The sequence below is a fragment of the Phacochoerus africanus genome, chromosome 3 (genome assembly GCF_016906955.1).
Source record: "Phacochoerus africanus isolate WHEZ1 chromosome 3, ROS_Pafr_v1, whole genome shotgun sequence".
NCBI lineage: Eukaryota > Metazoa > Chordata > Mammalia > Artiodactyla > Suidae > Phacochoerus > Phacochoerus africanus.
In genome coordinates this window covers 140,625,223-140,649,207 of record NC_062546.1, presented here as the reverse complement: position 1 = coordinate 140,649,207, position 23,985 = coordinate 140,625,223, and the positions used below count along the sequence as shown (strand labels likewise).

The 23,985-nt window shown below is 39.5% G+C and overlaps 1 protein-coding gene across 1 annotated transcript in view; it reads right to left on the bottom strand.

Annotated features, from left to right (window-relative positions):
- The window catches only part of CERS6 (ceramide synthase 6), a 330,585-nt gene that overhangs the window by 84,936 nt on the left and 221,664 nt on the right, over nt 1-23,985 (bottom strand). The window contains exons 5-6 of the mRNA XM_047772807.1: nt 6,696-6,746; nt 2,219-2,311 (exon numbers count right to left, since the gene is read on the bottom strand). Of these exons, the coding sequence (XP_047628763.1) occupies nt 2,219-2,311; nt 6,696-6,746 (144 nt within the window). The remainder of the gene's footprint in view (nt 1-2,218; nt 2,312-6,695; nt 6,747-23,985) is intronic.

The window sequence follows — 23,985 nt, the reverse complement described above, 5'->3', positions numbered from 1 at the left end:
AAAAATACAGTATGGTAAGTACTGGGCACTGGAAAACTAGCAATAGAGGAAAAAGTGGTCAAAGACCATGGGAAATTTGAATCAGGCTTCAAAGAAGAGATTCCTTTGTGGCTTGGTCTGGTCTAGGAGGAAGGGGATAGAGTAGATTCTAGCCACAGGCAAGATCTTATAAAAAACAAAGATACATAGAAAAAATGTGTTTCAACAATGGTAAGAAGATTATCTGTAACTAAGACATATGTGTGTATCAGAAGGGGGAGAGAAGGGTGGGCGATAAGGCAGGAGAGCTGTGTTTTGAATCATGGTAACAATCCTAAATATCACTCCGAGTAGTTTGGCTTTGTCTTAAAGGTTTGAAAAACATAGAAACTCTTCAATGGCAGTGAAAGGAATGACCATTTAGGTAGGAGGACCATTTAGGAGACTGTCAATTAAGCAAAAGTAGAGAGAACTCAAACTAAATGTCTCAACCATGTTAAGCGAGTAGGTCCCAAGGATGTAGAGAGGCAAGAAAAGGAAAACGTCTTGCCAACATAATCGTTAGTTATCAAGATTACTGGAGTGGAGTTCCTGAATCCGACCAGTAACCATGAGGTTGCCGGTTCGATCCCTGGCCTTGCTCAGTGGGTTGGGGATCCGGCATTGCCGTGAGCTATGGTGTAGGTCATAGATGCAGCTCGGATCTGGCGTTGCTGCGGCTCTGGCATAGGCCAATAGCAACAGCTCTGATTAGACCCCTAGCCTGGGGAACCTCCATATGCCACTGGTGCAGCCCTAAAAGGACAAAAAGACAAAAAAAAATTTTTTTTTTAAAAATACTGGAGTGGAACAAGACTAAGGGATGATGATGTCTTGGGTCAGAAACATTTTGTACGTAAGGTTCAGTCTCCTCATTCATAAAAGGAAGATAAATAATAAATGGTCAGGCTAGGTCATTGTGAGGATTACTGATAAAATAACAAGAAGAACATAATACTATTATGTTGACTAGATATGTGGAAGTATGGACCCCGGAGGCTTTGGGGCAGGAGAGAAATATGTAGAAGTTATTAGTACTGAAGTTATGGTTGACAGTGCCAGAGGGTGATAAGCCTGATCATTCAGGGAGTGACCTCCTGTAATCTAGGACCAGACCCTGGGTACACACAAACATGCAGAGCATGAGCACTGGGATAGAAGCCAAGAGAGATGGCTTTGAAGGAGTGGTCTAAATATGAGAATTTGGAGAAAATAGCCTCATGGGCAAAAAAAAAAAAAAAGCAATGAATAGCCAAAAGTGCCAATTCTGCCCAGAAGCTGGTAAGATGAAGGATAGAATGAGTGAGTTTAACACTTAAGAGGGCAAGGGTACCCTCAGCAAAAGCTACTCCAGTGGCCGGGAAGGGTGAAAACTAGATCACAGTTCACTTAGGAATGCTTTTTATTTTCCTGATATATTTTGATGTTAGATAACTCTTCAGTTGGGGAAAACTTCATTTTGTAGGGCTGGAACACTAAAATTTTATTCTCTCCCAGGAGCTACAAATACACTTTTTCTTCCTTATTTAATTTGGAGACCAGGGGGACTTGCTAATCAGACTGAGAGAAAATTAATGCTGTTAAGATTCATTGCTCACTCTCTCTCTCTCTCTCTCTCTCTCTCTCTCTCTCTATATATATATATATATATATATATATATAAATATATAGTGTGTGTGTGTGTGTGTGTGTCTTTTGCCCTTTTAGGGGTGCACGCACAGCACATGGAGGTTCCCAGGCTGGAGTCTAATTGGAACTGTTGCTGCCAGCCTACGTCAGAGCCACAGCAACGCCAGATCTGTGTTCCGCAATGTGGGATCCAAGCTGCATCTGTGACCTACACCACAGCTCATGTCAACACCGGATCCTTAACCCAATGAGCGAGGCCAGGGATTGAACCCACAACCTCATGGTTCCCAGTCAGATTCGTTTCCACTGTGCCATGATGGGAACTCGCTATGTATTTTTTTCATGCAGTAAATAACACTAGATTGGGGGGGAGGGAAGAGGGAAGAGACACTAGGAATAATATATAAAATAGTGCAAACCAAAGTAGAGAATGTTCTGTAATAATGCCAAAAGTAGTAGTAATACAGTGCTGACAGGATAATAGAAGTGAGTGCTTTTGGGACTCAACACCATCTGCCAAGGGCCACTAAAGACACATGTCTGCAAGCCTTTACAACATACTCACTCTTACCTTTCTTTTGATATCAGTGAACTGGGAAAACATTAAAGACCAATAAAACGACAGCTCCAGGATATAATAGTAGTGAAGGTCAGGCGTGAGTGGCTGAGGATCAGAGAGAAAAAGGAAAGATTAATAATTAATAATTAATCTGTGTTCCAAACATCTCAAGCTCAGTGTTGAAAAATGACACAGTCTTACATCTCCACCATATTCCCATCCCATTCTCTCTGTGGATGAAGAAACTTTGAGGGATGCCTCTAACCCACAGCTTGATGGCATTAGTTTTTTTTTTTTTTTTTTTTTTCATCTCCAACCAAAAAAGTGTGAATAAGCATGCACAATCAGTACTGGTACCCAATATACTATTCATTTTAACAACCACATTTATTGTTCTCTGACATGCATATCTATAAGAGTCCTTTAGGCAACCTGCAAAAAAACAAAAAATCTAACACATACACAGAAGGAATAACTCTGGACACGTCCTGTGAGATTCTACATTAAGGGACAATGGAAGGAGGTGAGAGAAACTGGAGGACTGTCTGGGTCCCTGAGGCATAGTTTCAAATTGTGCATTTAGTGGAGCTTTCTGGTTTCTAGGAAATGTTCTGGACATTGCAAATGGTAAAAAAAAACAAAATAAAATAATTCAAAAATATTTATTAAAAGATCAGGGGGACAAGGAAGAGATACAAGGTTAGGTACCCAAGCAGGAAATCTGAGATCAAGTCCCAGCTCTGAAGTGAAATTAGGTATAAAACTTTGGCCTTAGTTTACTTGTTGTAAAACAGAGGTAATACATGCCCTACCTGTTTCAGAGGTCCAGGAATGGGGAGAGGCTCAGAGAGGCAGCGGAACTCAGTAATATTTATTTTGCACATAAACCCGTATAAACACAACAGAGTTTATTAAAAAAAAATTTTCGATGAGTTGTTTTTATTTGTTGTATTGAGTTGTAATGAAATAACTTGCTTTTATCAGAATGAATGAAGGAGCTTTGAAACTCTTGCCACAACCACATCCACACCAGTACACACAAAGCAAACACAGTTAAAATCATGAAATGCTCTGCAAACCAAGAGCAGCATAACAAATGACTTTAAGCAGGTATTCACTTAAATACCAACTCTAAGCATGAACATCAAGGAAAACATTTGTCCCTCTCATTGATCTTTGCCAACAAAACACACGAAGACAGGATCCTCTCCTACCAGCAAGCCTAAGTGCTGAGTGATAATGAGCATCTATGTTTTTATCAAACTTCAGCATCATCCTGGAGGGAACATATTTTCCCTTGAACTGTCTTTTTAAAACTTAAAGGCATTAGTGACAAGGGATGGGTGTTCAGGTCAGACGTATGGCACCAATGAAGTCCAGAAAATAGGGTGGCTCAGTGAACCCAACTAGGATCCATGAGGATACAGGTTTGATTCTTGGCCTCGCTCAGTGGGTTAAGGATCCAGCATTACTGTGAGCTGTGGTGTAGACTGCAGACAAGGCTTGGATCTGGCATGGCTGTGGCTGTGGCTGTGGCCAGGAGCTGTAACTCCGATTTGAATCCTAGCCTGGGAACTTCTACATATGCTGCAGGTGAGGCCCTAAAAAGTAAACAACAACAACAACAACCAAAAAAACTAAAAAAAAAATAAACCCGTATAAACACAACAGAGTTTAAATGTTGATGTTCATGCTGATTTCATGCTGATCACCCACTGCATCACTGCCATCACCCCCTGGGAAAATGTCACAGTGGGCTGTGAGGACAAGTGAGAAATACATCTACAAACCATAGGAATCGAAAGAGAGGGTCCTAGCATCACAACAACTATAATAGCGAAGCTCTTTTCAGTTGACAACGTTTACCTACATGTAAACTATTACCTACATGTAAACTACATGTAAATTATTCATTGAAGACTCTTTGACTCTCATAAAAATCCTATAAGAGCAGTTCTACCATTTTCTAGATTGTATAATTGCCAGGAAACTTCTGTCAGTTAATTCAGGCTGAGAGGCTGATCCCAGGTCTCACAGCCAGTGAAGCCCTGAATTTGCCACATAAGGCTTCTCACTCCTAATTTGTGTTCTTTATGACAAGCTATACAAGGCCCAACTGAATGCACCTTTAAACTTAAAATATACAGGTATATAAATGCTCATATACAAGGAGCACTGTGTCTTTAATAAAACTGAAGTAGACCACTACCCTTTCATCTAAAACTGTTCAATTATTTATTTAATATATATACTAAAGAGATAATTAATATGATTCACAAGCATGCTCCATCATTAAAAGTATACTTTCAGGCTTAAGACTGACTCTGAACTGCAACCTATATATTTATGTAGACATAGTTACCCACAAAGCACTATAATTACATGCATAATAATTATATGCTGTTTAGTTTCCCTCCTCCACCACATACATAAGGAAAGCAGATAATGTTTTTTTTTAAATTAGAATATGGAATTTATCAAAGGCCACCACTGTTCCCACAAGCAATCACAAATCGGTCCTAGATTTGGAAGCTATTTGCTGAATTATTCATTGAGAAGCAATGATAACTTATTAGAAGACAATCTTGATCTGAATCCTGACAGATGGTATCTTTCCTTCTATACTAATAACGTTCCCTATTTTTAAACATAACTGTATCTACTAAGCCCTCCAACTTTCATGTTGAATCTGAAATTCCATCTGTAAAACAGTCTGCAACTACATTTTGGGCCACTGCCCTAGCAACTAATTTTCTCAGAAATAAGCAATTTCTCAGCTGCAGCCATAAACATGAACATAATTTCAGACTACATGAGAGCTACGAAGAAGTGCGGGTATTACATTTCACGTGGCATTTGTCTCAATATTGTTCACGTGACAGAATTTGCCTCAAAAATGTAGTGCATTAGAGCACCTGCCACACTACCATTCGAGTAAAGGTTTCTAGACAACTTTGATGTACTTTTGGAAATAAAACTCCAAAAATATATGGATTTTTCAACTTAGTGTACCATTACAGGACATGAAGAGAGCAGTAAATGGCAATCTTCCAAGTTTTTAAGATAGTAAAATGGTGGTTGGGCCTGAGAATTATAATCGTGTGCAATAAGTGATTGGTTTCAATGTCGCTTTAGTCTCTATCAGATAGTCCAGAATGCTCCCCTTTTGCTGACCACATCATGTTGCTGATTTACAGTCTCCTCTAATTTGAATAAACTATGTAAAAGAGATGAAATGGAGAGGGTGGGATGACCTGGAAGTCTGGGGTTAGGAGATGCAAACTATTACATTTAGAATGGATAAGCAATGAGGTCCTGCTGTATAGCACGGGGAATATATCCAATCTCTTGGGGTAGACCATGATGGAAGATAACATAAGAAAAGGAATGTATATATACGTATGACTGGGTCACTCTGCTGAACGGTAAAGTAAATCAAATAGACTTTAATTAAAAAATCAACTATACTTTAATATAAATCAACTATAATTTTAAAAATTTAACACATTTTTAAAAAGGAGATAGAAATGCAAACTGGAATCCCACTTCAACGTGTTCCTAGTCTGGAACTTGCCAGAGGAGTATCCAATGCCAGTCCCTACTCCCTGTTGCAATACTGTCAAGAGAAGTTCAGGCACACCCACTCCCCATCAACCCTGTGCCACCAGCAAGACCAAATGCCTCTAAAAAGCCAACCCAAAGAATCTCAAACTCAAAAATCCAAGTTGCTCATCACAATGCCTATCTCCATTTTGTCACCAAAAAAACCTGGCTGCATTTATTTCTCTTAAATAATATAATTGTTTCTCTTCAAAAAAAAAAATTGAACTAGAAATTCTAGAAGTTTTCAACATGAAATTTCTAGAAAAGTCCCAGTTTTGTTCATCAAATAGTAATAGAACTAGGGACCAACACATGCTAATATTACTGAATTCGTGGACAGAGGTAAAGGTACGTCAGTGGGCAGGGATCCTTCCTGGGATGTGATTTTAATCCCATTTTCAACAATGCTATTTTTGTCTACGTGGTACAAGCCCACTTTTCTGCGTTCAAGGAAACAGTGCTTGATTTACACATTTAGGAGCCTCCGAAGCCACCAAGTGAGCCAAACTCAGCATGTCCCCTCCCTTGAGCTTTGCCCACTAGCCTTCGAGACAGGCTGGGGCTGCTATCAGGCTTTCCTCAGTAATTAGAAGCAGATGGGCCGCTAGGAACTATCCACCTGTTGAAGTGACTGTATCATACTCTCCAGCAAATGCACTTTCCTCACTGAATCCATCTGCTCAAGCAACTGAGCTTTCATTCTGAACTTTACTGACACAAACTACCTCCCTCACAAGTCCACGGTCACCATCAAGCAGCAGGGGCAGGGGGAGGAGGGCAAAAAGCAAGGTCACTGCCAGCCTGCTGAGACCTGCCTAGAACCACGACACTGACCTAAGAAAGACACTCTATGTGTGTAAAAACCCTCACAGTCATGTGTCCTTACCTGATAGGGGTAGTTGTACCAGCAGTGTCTTGTATTCCACAGCCAGGGGGTCTGAAAAATATGACAAAGAAACACTTTTACATGTTTTGGAAAATAAGCAGGATCAGAGGTGTTTATGACACTTCTTGCATGCCCCACTCCCATATGTGGGGATTTTGATAATCTACCTATGAGAACTGAAGGACTTAGTGCAATTAGGAACAAGACAGCAAAGCAATCAGGATTGCATCACACATCAGCTCTGGGTAATCTTCTAAGATCAACTGGCAGTACTTCAGGCTACTCCCAGGACAGAGTCCTAGCTGGTATTTTTTATGTTTTGCTGGTCACGGAGCTCCATCCCTGCTAGGTAATCAGCCTCAACAGGAGAGCCCTTCAGCTGTCTCACCATGACTAGATGCAAATCATCAATCTCGCTATTATCAATAAACAATGCTGACAGTTGGTGCAAATTACCCTGAAACTCCTCCAACTCAGTGTTTACAAAGTGACATTAGTATTCAATTGTTTCATGCCTTGGCCAGGGGTCAGTAGCAGGCAGGTATACTTATTTCAATAGGACAGCTCTGACTAAGTCCAGGCCTGAGGGAATTCCTCAGAGTACATTCTCTTCCCTGACTCATGGTCAAGATCTTTCGAAGACAAAACAATCCTTAATTTAACATCCATCGCTTGCCTTACCGCACCGTAAAATCAGAGAGAACATCTAAGTATACACACAGATTCCAAACATTAAGCTGGGGGGTGGGGGTGGTATGGATTTGAACAGACAGCTGAACCATCCCATATGCCAGAAATAAGCTTTATCATATTTTTGTATTAACTGTATAATTCTTTGGCATCCCTGATCTATAGCTATCAGTACTTGGTGGTATACATCTATATATATTTGCTATACATCTCCATGTTTCTTATTATTAAGAAACATAATTTATCATTAATCCAATCCTTGGGTGTGTTTATATATCTCAAAATGATAATGCTATCATTGAAAGATTAATGTCAGATATAGTTGTACTGACCTAACCTCCTTATCTTGTTTCAGGCCCTACAGGATCAAAAGTTGCTGCCACCTGCAGTAGGATAATATAGTTGTCTCTCTGAAAGCCATTGAGGTATCCTTCCACCTGCCATCATCCTTATCAGGCCTTCACCCATGATCATGAGGATGACGAGATTAGCTAATATCTGTTGAGTCCTCCCTATGACCATACACTTTTTTTTGAGGGTTTCTCTCCATGATCACTTATGTCTTTAACCAACTGAAAAGTTGTTTCTCATTACATAGCCCCACATACTTTTTTTTTTTCCCTGCTTTTGCTTTTTAGGGCTGCACCTGCAGCATATGGAAGTTCCCAGGCTAAGGAATCGCAGTTGGAGCTGTAGCTGCCAGCCTACGCCACAGCCACAGCAACGCGGGATCCAAGCTGTGTCTGCAACCTACACCTCAGCTCACGACAATGCTGGATCTTTAACCCACTGGGCGAGGCCAGGAATCCAACCCGAGTCCTCATGGATACTAGTCGGGTGTTACCACTGAACTACAATGGGAATGCCCCACGTACTTTTAAAGGATCTTACACGTGTATGAGCTCATTGAATCCTTCCAGTAACTAGTGGTAGTCTTTGCCTCGTTTTATAGGTAAATTGAGACTCTGAGTCTGTAATTAACCACCATGTTAAATAGCCCGGCAGTACCAGAATTGGAAATCAAACTCAGACTGTCTGGTCTCAAAGCCACACATGGCCACTGTGTACTCTGCCTTTGAGTCTGTTAAAAACTGAACCAGACCTCAGTTTAGGGAATCAGACTGAAGTAAAAAGCCATGCCATGCCCTAAACCTAATGATGTCTGGGGATCTTTACAGCCCCTTTCATTCAATCACTCCTGCTTCTACTTTTTTCCTACTTTCACCACCTGTGCAACGCTGTATGTATCATATGATCTCACTGCACTTAACTTCCTGGGTGTCTAAGTCGCACATCTGTCTGTCTCTTCCATTTCTCTGGTCCATGACATCTATGTTCATGACTAACCAACCTCACAGGGTGATTGTGAGCAAATGAGAGAGAAAGTATGAAAATGCTGCAGAGGCTTCCGAAGTTTAGGAGTATACAGACTTACGGATCAGATAAACAAAAAATGCCCACTGACAAAGACAAAAAAAAAAATAATGAATAAAAAAGAAAAATAATTTGAATTCTTATCACTATTAACATTTCAATGTACAGCCCATTTAGAGTCCTTTTTTCTATATAATAAATATATAAATACAGATATAGGTAGACATTCTTAGACACACACATATATGCATTATTTTTAAATGTGGGCACAAAACACCAAAATCTATTTTAAAGTATACTGTAAATGTCAGTTACTACCCTCCCTCAGATAAAGTTGTTTGCTATCTCCACAACTGGTTGAAAGTCTCTGAGGGAAAACTATGTCATATTCACATCCTCTCCCCTCAAGGATGAGACACCCAAGTTGACAGTTTCAGCATTCATCTATTGAATGCTAATGAGAAGGAAGAGAAAATTAAATGCAAGGCCCATAAAGACTTGTATTTTTCTGAACGTACCAGTCCCAAGCCCACTTGGAATGTGTATGTTTACCTCTAAAGACACAGCAGGAATCTCTTCCACTACAACCATCCTTCCCCTCACAGGCAGGACAGCAAAGGTATGACTCCCAGGGACCCAGTAAGATCCATCATTTAGAGCTTCCCTTCTTTCCCTGTAAGCTTCTTGGATCATTGGTTTGCTTCTAACATGCAGGCTTTTTCCTGGGTGCATCAGATGTGCATCACCTGGACCTGCTTGTGTCATGTGATGAAACCTAGCTGAACCTGCAGAAACAGTGGGTGAGTCCTGGTCTCTCACTGGGCCCTGTTCATCTGAACCAGGAGCACAGAACACTGAGAATTTAATGGGGCTCCCAGGGCCAAAGCTCAGCCCGCAAGCTTGTTTGCCAAACATATTTTTAATTTTTTTGCTTTTTAGGTCCACACCTGTGGCATATGGAATCAGAGCTACAGCTGCTGGCCCACACCACAGCTATAGAAACATGGAATCTGAGCCGTGTCTGTGACCTATATACCACAGCTCAGGCAACACCAGATCCTCAACTTGCTGAGCAAGGCCAGGGATCGAACCCTCATCCTCATGGATCCTAGTCGGGTTCGTTAACCTTTGAGCCACAAAGGGAACTCCCTGCCAAACATTTTAATAGTTGAAAGTTCACAAGGTTACTTCACAGTACATGTTCACATATACCTCCTGCCTGACAATACTGGAAATTAATATCACCTTATATGCTACATTTTTCTAGGATCTCTGGTTATATAGCCCCCAAACTCTTTGAGACAGGTAGAACAAATACCACCTTTCCCAATTTACAGATGAGAAGACAAGTCCATGAAAAGGTGATTTTCCTAATTTCTAAGAGCTCAACACTAGCATACAAATCTGGATTGGAAGTTCATAACTTAATGCATTAGGTATAACTTCTTCAGTTTCAACTGATACCATAAACCTATCATTTTTAATCAATTTTTCTAGGTATCTTTTTTAGAATCATTTCCACATTCATTTGATATTAAAGTCTGTATAGACACGAACATAATTAAGAACATAAAAAGCTGCAGTATTTAGATGTCAAGAAAGAATAATGGTGATGAAAAAACACACTGAAAACCCTCATTTTAGAAGGAGGGGCCTAGCATCTTCCTACATCATTAAATTACAGTTCTGTATCTAGGACAGAGCAAGGCGATTCAAGCATATTTTCTGGAAATAGACATGTCTTTTTCATATGGTTATGAGGAAACCTTATCAACACGGGAAATCCAAAAACTCAATGATCCTCAAATCTTGTCATTCAAATATCTTAAAATTCACTTCATTCCTCTCAGATATGTACACTTAAGTAATGCTATGAAGCACTTTACAGATTTTAAAGACTTTATACATATAAATTCCCATAGTAACACTGTAAGTGCTCAAGCCAACATAGCCAGCAGGTGCCATAAGACAAAGAACATGCTGGTGTAGATGGTCCTCAAACCATCAAAATGTGGGCTCTGATTCAGCAGGTCTGGTTTGGGCTGAGATTCTATATTTTTAACAAGCTTCAAGGTGATACTTACACCTTGGACCACACTTTACATAGTAAGGTACCAGCGGAGAGTAAGGAGAGTGATCTAACTTGGTATTTACCAGGTATAAAGCACCTTACTGGGCACTTTTTTACAATATTTCAATTCAGTGTTAGATGGCTACATTAACATATTATTTCTAAATTTTATATTAGCCATTTGAGGCAGAAATTACGAATAAAACACTATTTAGCCAGAGACAATGCTTCTCAGCCAACCTTCCAGCTTGATGGAACCACACATCTAAGTTCTGGTAGAAGAGATGTGAACGGAATTGACATATGCCACTCTGGCATGCTGCTCCTAAAACTGAACATGAACGAGCTGTTCTCACCACTTCTCTGTTCCCATTGGAGGGAGATAATACAGAGCTGGGACAGTCATCTTTGACCCTGAAATGTAAGTTTCTGATGAGGCTGGTATCAGAGCCTCCTACTAGCCCTGGTCTGCTAATCTCTGGATTATATGTGTGAGACAGAGAAATACTGCCATTTCTTTCATATCCAAACTGTTATCTTACATATTCATATGTGTAAGATACTGATATATGTGTGTGTGTATATGTGTGTATATGTATATGTGTGTGTGTGTGTGTTTGTGTTTTTGGTATGAAAGATACTGATATATGTGTGTGTATATACATGTGTGTATGTGTGTGTGTGTGTGTGTGTGTGTGTGTACAGTACGATAGCCTGTATTCTCACTAACACGGTAGTCCCTAAATACCTACAGGAGATTGGTTCCAGGACCCCTGTGGATTCCAAAATCATGAGTGCTGAAGACATTCATATAAAATGTCAAGAAGAGCCAGCCCGCTGTATCATGGGTTCTGCATCCATGGATACGGAGGAACAGATATGCATCAAAGTAAGTATCATTATTGTATAGACAAAAGAGCAGTCTCAAGGAAGTATCATAATTAGATGAAGGCTACCCAGCTGGTAAGTAGAAAAGCTGGGATACAAACTCAGGTCAGCAAAATTCTTCCACTTCCCAAGATACTCTGGGTGTACAAGCAACGAGTAATGAAAGAAAAACACCACGGATATTTGGAATTGATATACCCATAATTGAGAATCAGTAACCGGAGTTATTTCCTAAAAGTGTTGAATTTTACGGTTAGAAAGGATCTCCAGGAGTTCCTGTCGCAGCTCAGTGGTTAACAAATCTGACTAGAAACCATGAGGTTGTGGGTTCGATCCCTGGCCTTGCCCAGTGGGTTAAGGATCCGGAGTTGCCGTGAGCTGCGGTGTAGGTCGCAGATGCAGCTTGGATCCCAAGTTGCTGTGGCTCTGGTGTAGGCCAGCGGCTACAGCTCTGATTAGACCCCTAGCCTGGGAACCTCTATATGCTGCGGGAGCAGCCCTAGAAAAGGCAAAAACACACACACACAAAAAAAAAAGAAAGAAAGAAAGAAAGAAAGAAGAAAGGACCTCCAAATTCCATTTAATCGATAAATCTACAAAAGAACCCACAAGTCCCAGATGGGTAACCATGCCACTCACTGTTAAAGACCTCCACAGCTATTGGTCATGGTCACTGACAATATCCCTCAGATTTACTTCCTACTTTTTTTTTTAATCATCTGCTATGCACTTCCCTTTTACACATTCAGGCCCTAAACCCTCAATGTGACTATATTTAGAGATATAGCCTTTAGGAGGTAATTAAGGTTGGATGAGGTCATGAGGATAGAGCCTGAAACAGATAGGACTGGTGGCCTTATAGGAAGAGGAGGTGAGAGGGCACACTCTTTCTCCTTGCATGCTTAGAAGAAAGGCCCTGTAAGGACCACCATGTGAAGGGAGGAGGGGCAAGCCAAGAAGGAGCTCTCCCCAGAAACTGAACCTTGTTGGACCAACCTTATGAATTGTGAGAAATAAATTTCTGTTGTTTAAACTTCATAGTCTATGGCGGTTTATTACGGCAGTCTGAGCTGAGTAACACAGCATCATAGGACAATTCTTCATAAATGGTACTTAATAGCTCATAAACTACATGTCAACTGATTTCAATTTAGGAAGGCTTACAAAATATCTGAACAAGACCAAGACAGCCCATGACACTGTGGATAAGAAGTGACTTACTTCCAACTTAAATCACAATGTATAGTGGGATTTTCCACTATATTGTGCACATGTGCTCCCAGACACTTCACTTGAGACACAACTTGGCCACAAGCACATTCATCAATGATAACACAGTGTCACAGGGGAGGCTTCTGTGGCTTGTCTTACCCTGAGCAAACCCACCCCCAGCACCAGGAGGGAGGTCAGACATGCTGCTGAAAGTCACCAAGCAGTCTTCATTGCCTTTTGATCAAATGCATAAGACACAACTTCTATTTATTCTATGATTTTTTTTTGAAGTAGAGTAGACTTTTTTGAAATGTCAGTAAATGTGCTCTTTTCTCAGATTTCTTCTTTTATCAGCTGTTCTGTAGAGGTTTCAGGGTGACGAGAATTAGCAAAAACAGATCAGATCTGATCAGTTCACTTTACCATCTGAAATAAGAAAGGTTTGGTCTTGTTTTTTTAATTTCCATTTGATATACTTCTTTTTTTTGGCCTTTCTGTCTTTTTAGGGCTGTACCTGCGGCACACAGAGGTTCCCAGGCTAGGGGTCCAATTGTAGCTGTTGCTACCGGCCTAGACCACAGCCACAGGAACACAAGATCCTAGCCGAGTCTGAGACCTACAGCACAACTCATGGCAATGCCAGATCCTTAACCCACTGAGCAAGGCCAAGGATCAAACCTACAACCTCATGGTTCCTGGTCGGATTTGTTAACCACTGAGCCACAAAGGGAATTCCAAATATTTATCTTATATGTTGTTTCTTCTCCATTTGATATACTTCTTAAAAATAATAGCTAAAAAAACCAAATGTATCTTTTTAGTTTCCATGCTCCCATCATGATGATGGATCAATCATCAGCCATCGAGAAGGCTTTGTTCAAGCCCACAGGACTTACGATGTTAAGAATGAACCCTAATGTACACAATGGACATTGGGTGATTATGATGTAAGTAAAATTAGATTATGATAAATATTGATTCATCAACTGTAACAAATGTACTCCTCTGGTAGGGATTTGTCTTTTTCTTTCTTTCCTTCTTTTTTTTTAAGGGCTGCACCCACAGCATATGATAGTTCCCTGGCTAGGGATCAAATCAGAGCTGCAGCTGCTGGCCTATTCCACAGCCACAGCAACGCCAGATCCTTAATCCACTGAGTGGGGCCAGGGGTGGAACCCCATCCTCATGGATACTAATGGGATTTGTTACTGCTGAGCCACAACGGGAACTCTTGCTGGGGGATTTGATAATGGGAGAGAAAATGCATATGTGTGGTCAGAGGTACATAGGAAATCTTTGCACCTTCCTTTCAATTTTGATATGAACATAAAATTGCTCCAAAAACTGAAGTATTTAAAAAAAAATCAAGCTAATTCAGATCACTGACACTTATCTTGTCACTGCAAACGAAATGATAACTGAGTTTGAAGCAAAAGATCAGAAAAAAGGATGCTGAGTTAACCAGGCAAATGTTAAATGATTTAAATAGAAATCCAAATACACATACACACATATATGTCTGTTTTATTTCTTAAGAATCAGTAGGTACCTACAGCTGAATGAATAGTAGTTTCTCTGAATTAATGAATATTTTGATTTAACAAAAGAAACATAAAGTATTAAGGGCATTATGCTGTCTCATCAAACATGTGAAAAATGTGTGGGTCTTTACCCGCAGTCGGCATCATAGAGGTAACGTTTCATCTTTTGCTACTTTCATCCAAACTTGTACGTGGCTTTCACAAGCACAGGTAAGGCAACTAACAGTCAAGGAATATAGTCTAAGAGACACACTGGCCTCCGAGCAGTTTAACTATGAAATATATAGAGCCTTGGATTATGTTTTAAAATGCCAGAAAGCTACATCCCTGAACTACTTTGAAACGTCTGTCACTGAAACCACCCTGAAAACACTTCCACAGAGTTATACTTAAACCTTTGACCCTGGGCTTAAATTTGAAGATTTATGGTAAGACATAAACATGAGAAGAATGCTTCCTTCCCTGCAATGAGATTATATTGGAAAGGCTATTACTAGGTAACCACTGAGGTCAAATGCATAAGTTCCAAGGATATTTTTCCTTTTAAATTTAGTCCAAAGGGGGAAAATACTTCCCTTCATGAATGCTTAGCACATTTCCTGTTGCTCCATCATCTTTTCACCATGGTGTGGGGAAGCTGAGATCTAATTCTAAAGCTCAGTCACAGCAATCGTGATTGTCTCTTAACATCTTTATTTTTCCTCTTGTGTGTACTTTTTTAATGGTAATATCTATATTAATAATTTAACTAAACATTACAAATTCTTTTTAGAGATGTTGAACTGTACGATTCAATGAATATGAATTAAATACATTCAAAATGGGAGTTCCCGTCATGGTGCAGCAGGAAACGAATCTGACTAGGAACCATGAGCTTGCGGGTTCAATCCATGGCCTTGCTCAGTGGGTTAAGGATCTAGTGCTGCCATGAGCTGTGGTGTAGGTCGCAGAAGTGGCTCAGATCTGACGTTGCTGTGGCTGTGGTGTAGGCCAGTGGCTAAAGCTTTGATTCCACCTAGCCCGGGAAGCTCCCAGGAAGGAGGTGTGGCCTAAAAAAAAAAAATCAAAATAATAACCTATGGTTTTCATTTAATACATTTTGTGAAGTAACTCAGAATGCAAAGAAATATTTTGTACCTTGAGAATTTAAAATTTGATAAATAAATTGTATTTGGGGTGAAAGGAATGAAGCCAGAAGTCTCCCAGCCTAAAGATGTGGCCAGTCAGTGATGAGTAGTCCACAATGCCCCACAGAATGCAGGAGGTCCCCTTTCCTCCTTTCCTGGGTCAGCAGATACATGACTATAAATCTACAAAGCAGAGTGGTGACCCCTCCCTAGAGGCCCCTGGCATCTACATTAGCTTTGAAAGCTCTTATGATGTGCAAATGTAATTTAGACTTGACCCCATGGCATTATAAAAAGATAGCAGCTTTTCATATTGATCAGACTTTTTAAAAAGATGCTAGTCTTCTGGTCCTAGTCAAGTATGTGCCTTCAGCACATTCAGCAATCAATTTGGAAAGTAATTTGCAGATCTGCCAAGCATACAAAAATAGAAGGATTTCCTCGCCGATGGGCCCTGAAGTCACAGGGTTTCTGTGAGGGTTTCATTATAAAGCCAAGGAAAAAAGAAATCTAAGTTGCATTTCCACACCTTTTAAATCCTTCCAGATAGTGGTTCTCAACTTCTTCTGCTTTGGCTCAGCAGAGGGATACCATATACACCTCACAGGAACTGTGGCTTTGATTCTCAAGAGTCTGGGGAACAGGAAGCTTAAAAAGGCACCTTTCTCATCAATTCCGATGTAGACTATACTCCAGGCTAGTCAGAATTACTACAAAGCAGAATAGACTAATTAATTCCACGTGTATAACATAAATTAGGGATAAAGGAACCAGACGAAGGAAAAAGAATGAGGTGGAAGAAAATGAAGTGGAAAGACCTATAGGGAAGGGAAATGGTCAGAATGTCAATACAAGGGGAGAGAGACGTGCAGAGGGTAGGCCAGAGTAGAATTTGGGAATGAAGCCAATGAGAGTGGCTAATATGAACAAAGAAGAACAAAAGAGCATTGCTCACCACCCAGATCCACAAGGCTTAAGCTCAAACAATTGCAGTCACCTACTGACAACGCAACGTTGAGAGAAATTCAGTATGAAAAACAGGATGCAGCCCTCTGTACTTTGGGTAAATGGGCTCCATAGATAGTTAGATGAATATCTCAGGAAGAATCTTAATGACCCCAGATTCTTGCATCTTCCCATGCATAGAAAAACACTAAAATCATTAACTTGATATATCTATTCTTTGTGACTAGCAATAATCTTTTATCAAGATGTATGCTTGGGAATTCCCATTGTGGCTCAGTGAGTTAAGGATCCAGCACTGCCGCAAGCTGTGGTGTAGGTCATAGGTGCGGCTCAGATCCAGTGTTGCTGTGGCAATTTGACCCCTAGCCTGGGAACTTCCATATACTGCAGGTGCAGTAGTTAAAAAAAAAAAAAAGAAAAGAAAGAAAGAAATGTATGCTTGTATTTCCTAGCCAAAAAAATAAAAAATAAAAAAATCATGTATAACTGGCTTCTCCTCTATCTCTTCAGAGAAGTTGCTCAGAGCTGTCTCCTGAGCTATAGTCCTCAGTAAAGCCCTGAAGAAAACAGCCTCATGACTTTTTTTTTTGTCTTTTCTAGGGCCGCTCCTGTGGCATATGGAGATTCCCAGACTAGGGGTTTAATCAGAGCTGTAGCCGCAGGCCTACACCACAGCCACAGCAACGCAGGATCAGAGCCTTGTCTGTGATCTACACCACAGCTCACAGCAACACCGGATCCTTAATCCACTGAGCAAGGCCAGGGATCGAACCCACAACCTCATGGTTCCTAGTCGGATTTGTTAACCACTGTGCCACGATGGGAACTCCAAGCCTCACAACTCTTATGTGGTGTGTTTTTCTTTAAGTTGACACTATTCAGAAGAGCAAAACTAAACAAAAGATCTTTTAAGGAAACAATTTTTAACATATGACAAAGGATTAAGATCTATAATATGTAAAGATCCCACAAAAATTGATTAAAATATTTCAATATCCAGTCAGAAAAATTGGGAGAAGATACAAACAGGTAACATTAAACAAACAAAAAAGGGACCAAAAACATTGATAAAAATTACAAATTAAAATTAGACAGAATTTGTTACCCAAGTCTGAAGGAGTTAATACCAGGGGTTAGCAGTATATTAGGGAAAACAACACTGCAGACTGGAAAACCTTTCTAAAAAGTAATTTGGTATTTAAAATTTTGCATATCCTTTACCCCAGCATTTACTATAAAAATAATTAGACTCACAGTAAAGGCATTTGCACAAAGATTTCCATTATAATTCCTTATCTAGTAATGAAAAATTAAAATAAATCTAATTGTGCAATAACACTGAACACTGACATGTTCTTAGTGGGAATTCTTCGGGAGTGGAGTCTGAGATCCTGGCTGGTTATTTGAGGGGTGATCCCAGGAAACAGAACTGAACTGGAAATATGGAGAAAGTGAGACAGATGAAGGAGAAAATCCATTATGGTTTTTAGGAATGAGTTGTTTACTGCTGCAGGCAATCGCATCTCAATTCTACTGAGGACCTCTGCAGAATTATGCAGCATGAGTCTCATAACTGTCCCAACACAGGACGGGGGGCTGGGGCACTTATCCACCAACTCCCATACCTCACTGGTTGAAGCTGCAGTATGAATGCCTCCATACGCCTAGGTTATAGCTTCCTGTGTCAAGGTGACCTTTGCAGCTTTGGAGAAAGCAGAGCAGAGGTATGGCACAGCTTGTATCTGATGCGGGGCACTGTCAAAATGCGTGGAACTGTCCACCACAGATGTGCTAATATCAGTTAGGCTAAGGGGACATAACCGGCATATTCATACCAAGTTAAAATCACATTATGAATAGAATATACGGTATATCTCATGTTTAAAGTAGATACATATTTAGACACATATAACACAACAGGCCTGGCAGGATATTTGCCAAAAGCTAATTGGTGATTATCTCTGAGTAATGATTACCTCAGATGATTTTCACTTTAAAAAATGTCTATATTTCAACATTAAATTACACAAAGTAAGTGCAGCTATAATTTTTCTACAAAAAATTTGAATACTGAAAAGAAACTAAGTCCATGTACTTTTTTATTTTATTTTATTTTTGAGAGTTTAGATTTATTTGAGGCAAAATGAGTTCTTGAGCCCAGGAGGCAGCATCACAAATAACCCTGAGAAAACTGCTCCAAGGAGGTAAAGGGGGAATCCAGATATATAGGAGTTTTGTAACAAAGGTAGGTAGTAGGAACAAAAGATTACTCTTAATAACAGAAAACTAGATATCTGAAGTTAAGGAATTTAGTACTTCCCTATGTATGGGAAGATTCAAGGTCTGGGCTCACTAAAATCATTCCTTTGATATGCACCTCACCTATCAGGGGCCAGTATCTTTTAATAAGCCTTATTTTTAAAAAGTACACGCTTGCTCTACACGTACAAATAATATTAATGTTACTAATTATACGATCCTCAAGTTATTCAATAATTCTAATTCATTTTAAACTAAAAGCTAGTATATGAAATAGCTGCCTTCAAAGTATTTTCATGCTGACTAATATTTCAAGCATAAACCAATCACCCATAATTTAATTCTAAATTTTCCATTAAAAGAAAGTAAAAGGGGAAAATAATAAGATGAACAAATAACACAGAATAAATCTTGCCTTCATCATAATGATGATAAATCATTTTTCCACCCACCCCACCTACTCTCATTTTGAAGATGCTCATCAACCTCTTTCTTATCACTTCAAAACCAATTTGCCTACAGCTTAAGATCTTTGTGTTAATATTACTGCACCTTCTTCATTCACTTCCTCTTTTAAGTATTTATTGAGTGGCTGCCATAAATCAGATACACTGCTAGGCCTGAAGATACAATGGACAAGTTCTCCATTCTCCAGGAACTTACCACCTCCTGGGTAACCAAAACAATAGCATGATAAGTGACAGCAAGAGCAAACACAGGATGCAGAGGGGTAGTATATAAAACAGTATGGAGGTACCTCAGAAAACTAAATATAAAACTACCGTATGATCCAGCAATCCCACTCCTGGGCATATATATGGACAAAACTTTCCTTGAAAAAGATACATGCACCCCTATGTTTATTGCAACACTATTCACAATTAGCCAAGACATGGAAACAACCTAAATGTCCATCGATAGATGAGTGGATTAAGAAGATGTGGTACATGTATACAATAGAATACCATTCAGCCATAAAAAAAGAACAAAATAATGCCATTTGCAGCAACATGGATGGAACTAGAGACTCTCATACTAAGTGAAGTCAGAAAGAGAAACACAAATACCATATGATAGCACTTATATCTGGAATCTAATATATGGCACAAATGAACCTATCTACAGAAAAGAAACAAACTCATGGACATAGCAAATTTTGGTTGCTGAGAGGGTGGGGGAGGGAGTGGGATGAACTGGGAGTTTGGGGTTAGTAGATACAAACTATTGCATTTGGAGTGGATGAGCAATGAGATCCTCCTGTATAGCACAGGGAACTATATCTAAACACCTGTGAGAAATATGATGGAGGATAATGTGATAAAAAGAATATATATATGTATAACTTTGATGTATAGTGGAAACTGAAAGAACACTGTAAATCAACTACAATTAAAAAAAAAAAATCAGAAAAAAAAAAAAAGACACCCAGCCCAGTCTTGAAGGGTGAAGTAGGAGGGGAAGACTCCACTAGGTGGTGCTATAGTAGCTGAGGTCAGAGCACAAGCTGAAGATCATGCAGGAGGAGAGAAAATGACGGAAGAACTTGGACTTTCTTTTATTTCAGGAACCATGCCATATTTCCAGCATAGTTTTTCCCTAACCACCCCTGTCCTTGCATTATTCTCCAGAGCACTGAAAAAAAACAAAAAACAAAAAACAAAAAACAAAAAACAAAAAAAAAACAACCCTTAAACATCCTCTCCACACTTCCAACTCGGAACATGAAATGCCTCTGCCTGGCTGTCCATGTTCCTGCTAGGTTGGCTGTCTACTGTGACCATGTAAGACTAAGTTCACCCTGCCCAGTGAGCACCCCCTACTCTCTTCAGGCCAGGCACCTTGCTGTGTTTGTCCCATTAACTCCCACCCCCATGCCTTAACTGCTCTGGCACCTTATATCTGGCATGTCATCTCCAACCCACTCCCTCCTGATCAGTCTCCCAAGTGCTATTTTAATGGCTTCCTTGAGCTACACAACTTCCCAGAGGCTACCAGCCCAACCAGGAACTGGCAATACCAGTGTAACTGCCTTCTACGGAAAGGTCTTCTTATTCCTATCTTCTTATTCCTACCTTTAACATTTATTTGGGACCGAGAGAAACAATATGAAGGTGGAGAAAACATGAAAACGAAACAAAACAAAACAATGAACTTAGAATGAAATGAGAGTGAAAATTTAGCTGTTTATTGTTCTTCACAATGCCTTTTATTCTGGATTGAATATCTGTAGACATTTTCTTGAAAATGAACAAAGTGAGCCTGCCACTTCAAGAAACTCAAATGATAGTATTTGCTGCCAATCATAAAATTCAAGCTTTCAAGCAAACACGAGTATTTTGTAAAACATATATAAGCTACTATATGCTTAATAGCACCTCATTTGTTAAAAACTTTTCTGAGGTGATCAGTGAAAACAATGACAAATATGCTTTTGATATTTACGATAAATAACATGTGCCAACATTCGTAAGATCTATATAACTCAGTGAACCAGTAATTTCCAAATGACCCATGCATGATGTTAGATAATTACACATGGATGAAAGGAAAAGAGAAATCAATAGATGTTAATGTAACCAAGCACAGAAAGTTCACTGACATCAAAGAAATGACTTCTTGAGTTTGGCATCATACAAAGAAAAATACCTACAGTTTTCTGGAAAACACTATTAAGATATTTCTACCTTTTCCAATTACATATATTTGTGAGGTCAGATGGTCTTTATATAAATCAACCAAACACACACACACACACACACACACACACACACACACACACACACACACACGATTGACAGGCTGAATGCAAAAGCAGGTATGAAAATCCAGCTCTCCTCTCCATACATTAGAGGTAATGGCAAAAATCTTTAGTTTTTGTTAGAAAATAGTTATTTTTCTTAAAATGTTATTTATGTTACCATGTAATAATTTCTTTAACAATTTACCAGTTTTTTTTTTTTTTTTGGCTGCCCCAAGTCATATGGAATTACCAGGCAAGGAATCAGATCTGAGCCACAGTTGCGACCTGTGCCATAGCTGCAGCAATGCCAGATCCTTAACCCACTGTGCTGGGTCAGGGATCGAACCTGCATCCCAATGCTCCTAAGACACCATTGATCCCATCGCACCATATCAGGAACTCCAACAATTTACCAATTTTAATTTCTAAGTTAAGTATAAATACATATGACTCACAAAAACAAAAGCTCTTTAAAATCCTGTATGATTGTCTCAAGTGTAAAGGGGTCCTGAAACCCAAAAATTTGAAAAACCACTGCATCAAGGATAGCAGATCAGCACAATAAGAACCGAGTCTCTGAAGATGGTATGGAGCAGAGTTGTCCTGCTGGCCCAGGCCACCCACTCATACCAGGCCCGTGACATGAGGCAGAAAGGCACCTGTTCTTTAAGTTGTTGTGCTACCAGATCTGTTGGCTGCATTACTGCTGCAGCTTAGTCTTCATCCTGACCAATTTAAGGCACATACGGCAACAGATACACACGTTGGGGAAGAGCTCTGGTTCCCAGTAAGTGAGTTCCTTTAAGTTTACACACTGACTAAATAACCCTCAGCATGTGCAATGTCACATCCCCTGTATCTGATACACAATTTGCTGCTGTATTTCCTCCTCTGCCCTTCACAGCCCTTAACACACTAAAGTTAGACCAAGAATCCAAAGCGACAGAGTCAAATCAGGTGAGTGGGGTCAGAGTCTTGATATACAATATTTAATCAGATAAGCCACGGTGGCAGGAAGAGAATAAGGGACAATACAGCTAAGGAGACTTTTAGGATTTTCACAAATCATCAATTTTCTAAAATGATTTACCTTGAGCTAAGGTCTATCTGCTTAAAAATCATATTCCTGAGACCAATTTAAAGGAACTACATAAGAAAAGAGGGAAAAGCCATTGTTTGCTTTCATAAAAATACTGGGTACTTCAGGCTTGATTCTTCTTATGCATGGAATGTGACTTGCTTTTTCATGTGTTATCTTGTCCCCGTGCCTATGTATTATATCTGAAAACCCATGATAGGCTACCTTCTACGAATCATGAATCCAAACATACCAAATAGAACAGTCCTGTTTCCTGAACTCCTAAATGGCCAATAAATCTTCTGTCTGGATATGGCCACAAATGACTATGGAAGACACAGATTTTACATGAGGAATATGGTAGAAGAAAAAATTGAATTGTGCCATTATTATTTGAGAAAGCTGCAAGAAAACCCCAAATTCAGACACTTGCAAAGCAGCCAAATATCTATAGCATTTAATTATGTTAATCAATAACATCACTGTTTTGAAAGGCAGGGGACTCTTGAAATAGAGAAATAAAAGTTCCTTAATTTCCCAATCCCTGTAATCACGGAAAGAACACATGATGGGGAAGAGAGCATCAGAAAGGACATAGAAGCCCCCCTATCTGGCCTCAGTCTGCTATTAACCAGCTGAGGAATGCTGGGTAAGTCAATTCAGCTACCTGGTTGCTCACATGCAAAATGAGCAGTTGGACTGTATAGTTTCTACGACCCCTCAAGCCCTACATCTCACCATCCTCTTGCCACCCCACAAATGGAAACACAGCATGAGAGGGAGATCCTTGTTTTTCCCCTTTATGAAGGGACTCCAGTTATCCTCTGTAATTTAGAGTTTCTGAATCACTGACACAATTAAATCACTCTTATTAAACCACTCTTATTAAACACAATCAGAGCATTATTAGTAATCAGTATAACAAAAAGCTCATTTTGCCCAATTTGATGATGTATGAATAAAAGTCATAAAGTGAGTAATTGCTTTTCAATGTGTCCTCTCTTTGTGAGACTCAAGTTTTGTACTATGTTTGGTATTGAAGATTAAAATTTTCTGAATTAAACACTGATGAAAATTTGATGATGTATTTTAATTTAGGAAAATAATGACACCCTCTCCTTATGACCACTTTCATATATTAAAATTCAGAAGGGAATTCACCATTTAGTTTACCATTACTCATTGCTAATAGGACAAATGATCAAACTATACCCTTTAAATGAGTGGTACATCCTTATATATTATTTATCTTCTAATTAGGATAGAGAAATTATCCTTTGAGTTGCTGAGTTAATTACAAAGAAGGAATTGATCTTTATGCAGTTAATTTTCTGATTTTAATCA